Raw genomic sequence first — 11,196 nt, 5'->3', positions numbered from 1 at the left:
TCTTTAAAGCAATAATGTTGTATTTCCGACCTTACTTTTTTGTTGCTAACTTAGTTTTGCATCTCTCTTGAGACATTTGTGTATTTTTTTTGTCTTCTAATTTCTTTCTGCTTGTAATTTTAAATTTTCCTTATCTTTTTCTAATACTATGTTTTATATGTATATGATTTTGGTTATAAATAACTATATATATTTATAATATTAATATTTATACTTTTTTTAGATCTATAAATTTCTATCTTCAAGTATTTTTAAGAATCTCTTATTTTTCTTTTCTAGTTTAATTAATCTCTATCTATTCTTGTAGGTGGTTTCTATTGTTGATTAGCCATGTATATCTATTATATATATATATATATATATATATTTCTCTCTACAAGCATTGATTTGATCTATGCAATTTATGTTTTGGTTAAAAACAAAATTCTACTAGATCAATCCTTTTAATTTTCTTTGTCTAAACTTCTTCTATTTTTTCAAAAAATATTTTTGAATTTCCTTACACACTCTCTTAAAAACCAAGGTCATTTTGAAATTGTATGAAAAAAATTGAAATTTTAGACTTGAGATTCTATCAATTCTAACAAATTAGTTGAGTGTTATCTTCTACTTCTTCTTCTTGCTTAGAAGTTGTCTTCAGCAAGAGTAAGAGCCACCAATGATATTTTCCCTACTTGTAATATTATGCACCAAAAGTAGAACATCAATATCTTATGGAATGTTTGTATATGTATTGTTACAAAAAGTAGAATGCCACTTTGATATATCTTATGGAATGCATTATAATGTAGTTATGGATGGATATATATATATATATATATATATATAAGTTAGTAGTGTAGAAAGTTCTAAATTGCATTATGAAAATTGTTGGTTAGTAGAACATCAATATCTTCCATAAGATATTGATGTTCTACTTTTTGTGATAATGCACACACAAGCATTCCATGAGATGTATCAAAGCAACATTTTACTCATTCTACTTTTACTTTTTGTGACAATGCACACACAAGCATAATTATTTATAACAAGTACCATTATTATACAATTGTATAGAATTCAGAGTTTTTCTACTCAACATGTATGGTGCCACCTTTGGTAACTGGTAACTCAGCATCTATTTTAGCATGAAGTAATCATATAGATTCTTGATCTCCCTTCCAAAATATTTCATCTGCAAGTTTTCACATGAAATGAAAATGTTCAACCATTACATTAAAGAACCAAGCAACGCGAAGAATAATTGTGTTCAAAAAGACATGCACGTAGGCTGAACACCAGGAGAGAACTCCACCCTAGTGAAGTCCTCACACGCTGTGAAGGCACACCTTGTTGGACTACAGCCCTCTGCATCGCGTACCTCCTCTGGTATGAGGCTCTCGCCCGGAACCTCTTTCCTTGTCCCATGCAAGGCATACCAAGCACAACACAAGCGACACCAACACATGACATCATACGAAGTCGAGAAAAGATGTACATTGAGCTACCCTCTGCACGAGGACCTGAATACTAGGTAAATAATCTATTACATGGATTCAAAGAATATTTCCAGAAAAATTTAAGTGTCAATCTTTTCTTATAGGGATAATGATGATGATGGAGAAGTACACTGCCCACTTCAACCACTGCCTAACGCCCCTGCCTGCACAATCTGCCTAAAAATAGGGAACGGATCCCAGAGGTTGGATGCGGAGGAGGCGGCTTGAGCATTCTATAAAGACAAACGGGTTCATATACAAGGTCATCCAACCCGCAAATTAAAGCACTACAATCACTTTCCAGAACTGCAGTGGCAGCACTTCTCTTGCGCTTCATCGTCTAATATTAACAATACCTGCCCTCACAGCAGATAATACATGCACGGATTAAGGTAGGAATAAAGACCCAAAAAGCTTAACAACCAATGAGGACACTCAAGTAGCAATGACATGCACAAAGTAATCGTTCGTCATAAACATCCACTGAATAGAAAACTATCAACGTCCCAAATCGCCACAGCATGTCCAACGACCTTTACTGCATCCCAAAAGAAAGAAAAAAAAAACAAAAAAAAAAAAAAAAAAACAGAAAAACAGAAAAACTACAGAATAATGACACAGACCAAGCAAATGCAGTTAGAGTGAAACGCACCTTGAACTCTACAATCGCCTTCTCCATGAGATGATCCCTATGCTTAGCCGACAAATGCCCACATGCTACATCATATGCAGTTCTGAAGCTACATTCCATCATCCCATTCCGATTCCCATTGCGGGCACCAAGTCCTCCAGCCGGGACCCTACGTCGTTTCTATCTACGTGCATCCCACCCAGGTCTCCATCCCCTCGGTCCACGTCTCCCATCGCGGACCCGTCCGATCTCAATCCCGGTGCTAGTGCTGCCAGGCTCCATCCAACATCGCTCACTCTTGCCCCCATTGCATGTATGTCATGACTATCTTCCTGCACACCACGATTGATTCGTTTAGTCGCAACGCGCTAAACCAACTCCGTCCCCACAAAGATATCACCACTCGTACATACAAAATAAACACAATGAGAAAAAATAAACCCCCCGTGGATTCAAAGCCGGGTTGGGTCTGGTTTCGCCAAATTCTACACAATCTACTGCAGACGAGTCACCCCAATACTGCAGATTTCTCTGGGTCTCCTTCTGAGCAACCCCCGCCCCCCTCATTGCCTTCGAGGATGCTCCATCCTCAGATCTACACTTCGGCCCACCCCACGACGTCACATCAAAAGGCCAGAGTCAACACAGGATACTGACCAGCACGCCTTCCTCCAACGAGTGCTCGTTCTCGTGCGGAGCGTGGTAAATGGAATGCGATTCCCTGCTATCCAGGGGCTTCAACAGCTTCGGGTAGTGCATCCCACCCGCCAATGCCTTCCCCATCGATCCCCATTCTCTTGGGTCCCCTTCAACATCTTGCTCATCCCTTTTCCTTCTTCGCTTCCTGCCTTTGCTCTCGTCCGGCTTTCTGGGCAACTCACCACCGATTGCAGTCCCTCTCTCCAAATTCAGATACAACTCCTTCACCTTCTCGGCCACGATCCGTGGTAGCGCTGCTTGCGGTATGGCTGCAAAACAAATCCACCCACACCAAACATCAGCCCTTCTACAGTATTCCAGCTCTCCGCAACTCCCCAAATTTGTCCACTTTCAGAGACTATGCAATCCAGCCACTGCCAACTGCCCATCGGAGACGCAATCCAAAACTCAACATTCTGATTACTTTCGATTCCCACTGGTCCATCCGTACCCATCACGTCTGTGACTACAACACGTCCAACTCATACAGAATGGCAGACGAGTAAACTCGTCCCACCAAAATCCTCACCCCGGCCCGTGCCCTCGCAACGTTGCTTTCCCAAACACATCACCTCCTACAAGCCATTCACCTCCCTATACACGACGTAAAGAACACAACGCTGCGCTGTCGCCCATTCCAATAGTGGTTGCACGCCGTTGGGACGAGTAGGTAACATAGTCATGAACTTCCTCATGCTGATAACTACCAACACCTGCGTTCACGCTCAGAATCCTAACCCTGCTGCTTGACAAACTGCGCGAGTCCAGCTATCCCCGATCCTGAACCCTGTCAAGGTACGCGCGCGCCCACGACAACAATCTTCTTGAAACATCTTACCACCTGCTAGAACTTGGTAAAGGCAACTACCGCAACTCTATGTCACAATCTTTCAGCCGCCCCGTGGATTTTCCATACATAAGTCAGGTCGGGCCCATGTGGAGAGCATCATCCCGCAAATGTGAGCGCGCATGTCATCCTTGTCGAACAGAAACTGCTCCTGGTCCTCAATGCACGGTTTGAAAAGGAGTTCCCAGAGCTGCGCCAGCCAGACTGCCCTCCGTCCTGCTCTCGTGTTACACCTTGCAATCACGAACCTAACTCTACGCACACCATGGCGTCGGTAGGACACCGGATGTGGAATGAACATCCTTTTCGCCTCTGCGCAGCAAAACTCGCATTCAAAGTTCACACGCATCACTGGCTTTCCAGGTTCTGCTGGTCCACCGCCCTCCCTCCACTACAACCCCACACACACCAAACCCACATGCGTGGCCCTCTCTTCCTGAAAAGCACTTACATTGATTGGTGTCTTGGACGACTCGAGCCAGTTCCTCCCAGGCACTGCCCAGTTGCGTCATCAGCCCCGAAATGTGCACGACAAGATTGTAGGTCTTCGTGTTCCCTTCTTCGATGCTCGGGGCGCTGATCATGCGACGATCCACGGACGCGGTCACGCGACCAAGTGGTTGATAACCTGCCCTTTCAGTCAGCCATTTCCGAATCACGCGACCGCTCGGCAGATTGATGTTGTCCTTCTCTTTGTGTACAAACTTTCTGTGCGTGATCCAATGCTGCCGATTCGACAGCGACTTATTCTTGTCTACGCAAGGCGGAAGCAAACAGAAGTACCGCTCCTCGTTGTCCACCACTCGGACGTCGAACTCCCGGTACACCTCGCTATTCAGGTCTGGCTCCACGGCCATGGGGACGGAGTTGCAAAAAAAAAACTACACGCTTTACTTTGATAACCAATGGCTTTCTTGGTCGTCTGCACCAATCCGAAATTAAGTGAGGCAGCTCGTGCCAGGGATAGAGCGCAGGCAAGATAGGAGCGAGGAGAGGCAATCGCAAAGGGAAACAGCAGCGAACACGGCGGCACGAACGACTAAAGATGCAGCGGAGATTCGAAAAGGAAAATGCACAAGGCTATGGCAGACGAAATCAACGCGAGCAGAACAAAACGATTCGGGAGAGGTCAACGGAAGGACGCCGTAAGAGATGAGGGCAAACGAAAAGGGGCGAGGAGGAAAGGGCACAGAAACAGGCAGAAGCCACGGAAGAAGGAGGAGCAACCAAGAAAGAAGAGCAAAGAAGAGCTCACGAAGAAAAGAAACCCGCAGGAGCACCAGGAAAAAAGAAGAACCGGGCACTAATGCAGAAACAAAATGAAGGAGCGGAGCAACAATCGCGAATGCCAAAATTCAGCAAGCGCCATTCAGATCCCGCGACAAAAAAGTGCCGGAGGGCGAACGCACCACGAATCTCAAAGGCACAACATTCCGGCACCAATACCGAGAATCGCAGGCGCAGAAGCGGAGGCAGGCAGAAGAGCGAGCCACCGAAGCAGGAAACGGCTACATAACTGTCCGATGACGCGAAACCTGCCATCGACCGCAATTGCGCCAAACCCCTCACACACGTGCACGCGCCCAATCTTGGCACAACCCAAAAACCCTCGGGCACAAAACGGAAGTCCGCCGAAGCACGCGACGCTGCCTGCAGCAATGGGCCAAGCAAAGCAAAGCAAAGCAAAGGGATCATCCGGGGCGGGGGCGAACAAACCTGGCACGCAGCAGCAGCAGCAAGACGGCTCGCTCGCCGACGCACTCGGCCCTCCAAAAGCAACGCAATTTCTCGGCTGTCACGCCTCTCTCACTCCATCCGCCTCTTCCCTCGGCCCTTCCTTCCCTTCCTTCTCATTCCGCGGCTTCGCGCGCGCGCGCGCCCGATGATTGCAAAGAGCGAGGGAGCGTCGTCCCAGAAACAAAGAAGTGCCCCACAACCCACACTTCCATGGCCCCTCCCCCTCCCCTCACTCACTCACTCCACTCACTCCCGTTGCTTTTCCGACCCCTCCGTCTCTTCTCCTTGATCCCTCCCTCTTCGTATTGCTACCTCCTCCCCATCTCTCCTCTTCCCATTCTCTTTCTTGCATCCTTGTCTTCACCAATTTTACTTCATGTCATCGCTCTCTCTCTCTCTCTTTCTACACCACATTCTGCATGCTTGTTTCCAGGTCCGCCCTTGTTCTTCCTCGGCCTTTTCCAACAAGCAAAAGTTTTCCTCCCTCCATTCATCAATTTATCATTCCAACAAGATGCATATACCTCCACAACAACAACAACAACAAATACTGCATGTATACCATGTCTATATATATATATATATATATATATAAGTCAAAGTATTAATATCTATTAGAGCTTTGATTAGCAAATCACAAGCCTATACTTAGATGATTTAACAACTAATAGTTGAAGAGAGAAAGTTGACATCATAGTTTTGGTGAGTTAATTTAGCATTAAGATTCTAATTAATTAAGATAAATTTGCAACTTGCAATTTAATACAATTTTGAAATCAAACTAGAATAATAATAATTTTTTTGCACATGGACCACTTCTAATAACACCAACAAGTTGATGAATACCCTCTTTGGCATCTTTCTCCATATTTATGCAGTCAATTAATTTATGATAGATAGAATAAAATATTTGTTTGATTATTAGTACTAGCAAGATTGCTATCATTAATAGCATTCTTTTTCTCTTCTTTATATTTCTTCTCAGCTAATGGATCAAGTCTTTAAAGGCAATATAAAAAATATAATCACTTGTTAGAAATTATATTTGGAAAAATACTTTAGTCTTAATTTGATACATGGTTTTGTAAGACATGTATTGCAAAGAGTGATGCAAAGGTGGACTTAGAATAATTAATCTAAAAGAGGCTACCAAAGCTTTATTGACTATATGAATTATAAGAGCCTTATATTACCTAATAATGCCAATGTCTTTCTAAAGAATAAGATTTTGAAAAACATTGGAAGATTCAACATTTTTTTAAAAGTTGTTGAAGTGGCTCTAACAAAGAATCTTAAAAGTGAAGGATCTATTAGAATGAACATGTTTTATAGTTTAGTAAGTAACATCTCTTTCTATCCTAAATCTTATTTTTGGACATGAAGCAAAGAATTAATGACTTACTTTGCTTAACTTTGAAGAATGCTTTTGCAAAACAACATGTCTATCATCAAGCCTACAATTTACAAATAGAATATCATATGTAATCAAGATTTCTCAATGAATTGGGATGACATATGAACCATACCTATTCTTGTGAAGAAGTTGTATTTACATAGTATATATGGCATAAAGACATTGTAATTAATACATGGCAAAGCAAAGTTAGTCCTTTCATTGATTTCAATTACAAAGTGCATTCTATCCTTTAGTAAAAAAACTATTCTCTATAGATTTTGAAAGTAACCTCAAGCTTGGAGAATCCAAGATTGGCCTACTTCTTTTTTATGTAAACTAACTTTGAATCCTTAAAAATATGGACCTTGAATTGATTTCTTATAGAAATAAGTTATATTTGCAAAGACTACTCTTCTTTGATCTAGATCTTTTTGCAAAATTTGATCATTGCTAAGAAATCTCTACTTATGGATTCAAAGGAATAAACTTGTGTTTAAAAATAAAGTATAGAGTGACCTCTATACTAGAACTCTACTTTGGCAAGGTCTTATAAAGTATGATAAACTTAGTTGGAAATTCTTGATGAAGAAAATAGATACATTTGAAACAAAAGACTCTCCTTCTTAAAAAATGGAATAAATTTTAGATGGAAAAAGAGATGTTAGGCTTTAAAGAATAGATAGAAAATAAGTAGAACTTCTGAATACCATAGTGTTGTATGATAATATATGCTAGAAGAATAGTTTTAGAAGTAATAATAATTATTTTGTGATATATCCTTACATTGATCTTCTTAAGTATAAATAAATTTATTTTTTATTATATATGATTCACTAGTAAAATAAATAATTAAGGATTGAATATTATTAGTATTAAAAAATGGTTTCAAGAACATTAAAAAAGAGATGTTTAAGAGGCGATTTAAAAAAATCTTATCATATCTCTATACAAAATATTTTGGATCCAATTTTAAAGAAAAATTATTGAATTATGAAGTTATAATATCTTTAGGAGGTTCTTCATTTATTTTTGAAAAAAAAAATACAATAGCAAACTACTATAGAATATATAATAATACAAAATGTAGAAATTTAAAAGCCATGAATTGTTTTTGGTGTTAGAAGTACTTGACAATTTCAAAGACAATATTTAGAAGAATATTAAATATATAAAATAAAAAAGTAGAAAAGGCATACATATTGAGACTATAGTAAGAAGATCTATATTTTAATATGATAAATAATTATCCTTAAAGAAAAAAATATAAAAAATATTTATGAATGTTAAGAATTTAACCAACATATTATTTAAAAGTATATTTTTTTTATAGTTATATCATTTTATTAAATTAAAAAGTTTATAGATTTATATTAATTTAATTAAAGATATATCATTCTATGTCTTAGTCTAATAATATACAAATGACCTTTTTTGTATCATATTAGCTGAATTCCTATTGTTGTTATGGAAAATATGCAAAAATAGTTCATAATAGAGATTGGATATATTTCCAATAATAAAATAATAACAATAATAATAATAGATATGTTTAAATATAAATATATATATATATATATATATATATATATATACTTTTAATGAATGTTTTTTTTAATTAATGACAACACATACTTATGTTATTTTAAAATCACTATAGTATCATAATTAGAATAGTTGATTAATGAAAATCTAAACATGAGATGATTTTTGAAAATTTTAATAAATAGAAGTGATTGATCCAATGAAAATTCCTATTCTATCAAAAACAAAATCTCTTAATATTATTTTGAATAAAAATTATAAATCCTAAAGTAAAAGCTTATAAATGAATCATTATATTAAAAAGTATTGACTTAGTTATTTGTTCTCTCACTCACAAAAACTTAAACAATTAATCGAGCCATAATATAAGATTAAAATTAACCATCAAAATGTATTCTTTGATAACTACTTCATTTGACTAAAAAAATTATATATTTTTTATATTATTTAAAAATAAAAAAAAATCCATAGAATATGTGGATCATTTATTAGTTTATTCTTCAAATGCCTTATTAACCTTACCACAACAAAGAAGAATATACTTATTTTTTTAATATCACCTCTTGCTTATGATATAACCTACTTTAATTCATCTAATGCCAAAATATTTATCTATTCAAATAAGCATAAACCTTCATCCATCTAAGTATATTTGTTCATCATTCAAAAAAGATAGGTTGCAAAGGCAACAATAGCATGGAGCTACTATTGTTGCTAAACCAATGCATCTAATATTATCTTCTTTGCATTGCCATTGCCATAGCTTTATATGAAATTCAAGGATTTTATATTCTAAAGCAGCCTTAAGAACTTGCCTCATTGCCATTTGCATTTTCATTGGCATAATTAGATATTAAGGTCAAACATGCACCTTTCAAAATCCAATGTATTTTGCACTTCTTCCTTCACCGCTCATATCTTGTCAAAAAGAGGTTGTGACTCCATGTAACTTGGATGTCGGACAACTTGCTTGTACATTAATTATCCTAAATATACCTACAACAAGATATTTAAAACTATTTCTATTACAATATTGCATAAACTTACAATAATTCATAACTATTTTAGCTTGCAATGCAAAAGTTAAAATTGAAGAAAATATTAAGAAAAACTTGATACTCCAAATTTTTAGAGAGTGTATAAATTGCACCTTTATGGCTTTTTCAATTGCTAATGTAAGATATAGCTCACATGGAAGAACTACAAATGCATACCAAAAATTCAAGAAATCTCAATAATACCAAATTTTGGTTAATCAAACTCAAAGCTTAAAACTTACATTATTCTTAATATAAATTGCATGCCTAAAAGCACATAATAATCTAAAGCATCCTAATTTTGGTGAAATCAAATATACTTCAAAAAATTGAAATTCTCTACTTCAATTTAACCATAAAGAATAACAATCTAGTCAATTGTTGTTCTACTATGAATTGAAATGTGTTCTTGATCTATTTTAAAATCTATTTTAAAATCACCACTATGTGGCAATATAATTTATAATATGTACCATAGATTTAGACAATTCATAATATAAGTATTTCTATACTGAAAAGAGACATATTTGAGCTATAATCTAAGTGTCTTTTTCAAGAATAAGAACTTGATGAAAGAAAATAAACAAATATAAAAAATAAAAATAATGAAGTATATATATTAAAAAGAAATTGGAATGGCTATTGCTAAAAAATAAGAAAAATAGAGACTCTTGAATCTTGATTAGAAGCAAGAAAGAAGTTGATAAGAGTGAAGAAGGCTCCATTCTTGCATCTATAAATATATTATCTAACTAAGTTCTATGTGGTGATGTTCTTTAGGATCTCTAATATGTTGACTTTGCAGAACACATGCCTTAGCTTATAAGGCAAGTTTTCTATGTGTGCGCCATATAATTAGCTTGATCTTCAAGCTATCAATATGTATGATACATGGCTAACTTATTGACCATGTTTTCAACCTAAAAAGTTAGTTATAGGCATCTATAAAGTCAAAGCAGCATCTATGAAGCTTCTAAGAAGCTTTTATAGAAGATATTATGGAATTAATCTATTTTTATTTATTTTTATCTAATCATATAGGTAATTATTGGTTTATATGTATATGTCTGTGACATTATTCCTTCTTTTAGGGACAAGTTACACAAGGAGTGGTCATCATATGTTGAAAAAATTGAAGATGTGGCAAATTGTATTTGCCACATATTTTGATCTTTGTTTTATTCAAAATAATTAATAGGGTCTCTCAACCATTGATAGTATTCTATATCAGGGTGGAAAGAAAAACCTAGTTATTTGATTGTTGAGACCTTTATAACTTCTTTTAAATAAAATATTTAGAATATCATAAGGAGTTGTTCCTACTGCTTATAAAATCATCAAGCATTTGGAGTCCCTTCTAAGATCGTGATATCAAATGCATTGTATCTCGCCATTTGTTTGAAGAAGAATATATCATTCTTGAGGATCTTCATTTCAATTGTGTTGTCTTCAAAGTTGTGACAATCATAATGTCTTGTCTAACAGGTCAGTAAACAAAGGTTCTTGAGTAAAATCCACTGGTTGTTGATTTTCTATTTCTTTAATATCACAAATATAAAGCAGCTACAATAAGGATAGAAAGTAGAATGTTATCTTGCCTAGATCTTATTTCTTTTATAAAAAAGATCTTTATCTTAGTTTTGATGTATGTTGTTGATAAAAAGCTTCCACCTTCTTCATTGCAGTTGCAAGATTTTTTGATGGCTCTTACATGCATTTACTAATATCATATCCACACCAATAGATAATATATTTTAATTTATTTTGGTGCTACGTTGAGTCTAAAACTTCTTCTTTTTCAAATTCTTCATAATTATCTACTTCTATAA

General features: G+C 36.4%; 1 protein-coding gene and 1 long non-coding RNA gene across 3 annotated transcripts; both read right to left on the bottom strand.

Annotated features, from left to right (window-relative positions):
- Positions 1 to 983: 983 nt before the first annotated feature.
- LOC149987988 (uncharacterized) lies at positions 984 to 1,468 on the bottom strand. Its single transcript, XR_016505667.1, has 2 exons — positions 1,329 to 1,468; positions 984 to 1,174 (listed from the first exon to the last, which is right to left on the bottom strand). It is a non-coding gene; the product is annotated as an uncharacterized LOC149987988 (long non-coding RNA).
- Positions 1,469 to 1,474: 6 nt separating this feature from the next.
- On the bottom strand, positions 1,475 to 5,514 carry LOC112290002 (uncharacterized). Of its 2 annotated transcripts, none has more exons than XM_024535843.2 (5): positions 5,372 to 5,514; positions 4,107 to 4,577; positions 2,767 to 3,077; positions 2,131 to 2,441; positions 1,475 to 1,834 (listed from the first exon to the last, which is right to left on the bottom strand). In XM_024535843.2, the coding sequence occupies exons 2-4, from the start codon at positions 4,510 to 4,512 to the stop codon at positions 2,229 to 2,231; spliced, it is 930 nt and encodes a 309-aa protein (XP_024391611.1). In that variant the 5' UTR covers positions 4,513 to 4,577; positions 5,372 to 5,514; the 3' UTR covers positions 1,475 to 1,834; positions 2,131 to 2,228. The 2 variants fall into 2 exon arrangements, with proteins under 2 accessions (XP_024391611.1, XP_024391609.1); XM_024535841.3 differs by lacking the exon at positions 5,372 to 5,514 and adding an exon at positions 5,065 to 5,190.
- Between the last annotated feature and the right edge of the window lie 5,682 nt (positions 5,515 to 11,196).

This window comes from Physcomitrium patens, chromosome 12 (genome assembly GCF_059467195.1).
Source record: "Physcomitrium patens ecotype Gransden chromosome 12, ASM5946719v1, whole genome shotgun sequence".
NCBI classification, from domain to species: Eukaryota; Viridiplantae; Streptophyta; class Bryopsida; order Funariales; family Funariaceae; genus Physcomitrium; species Physcomitrium patens.
Note: the sequence above shows the minus strand (reverse complement) of the source record. Positions and strands in the feature narration are given on the sequence as shown.

Excerpts from the sequence above, each read along its gene's own strand:
- LOC112290002 (XM_024535843.2), bottom strand. The coding sequence starts at position 4,512 with ATGGCCGTGGAGCCAGACCTGAATAGCGAGGTGTACCGGGAGTTCGAC. Across the intron at positions 3,078-4,106 it reads CGTCCAAGACACCAATCAAT|CCATACCGCAAGCAGCGCTA; the intron begins GTAAGTGCTTTT and ends TTTGTTTTGCAG. Across the intron at positions 2,442-2,766 it reads CGTTGGAGGAAGGCGTGCTG|GAAGATAGTCATGACATACA; the intron begins GTCAGTATCCTG and ends CGTGGTGTGCAG.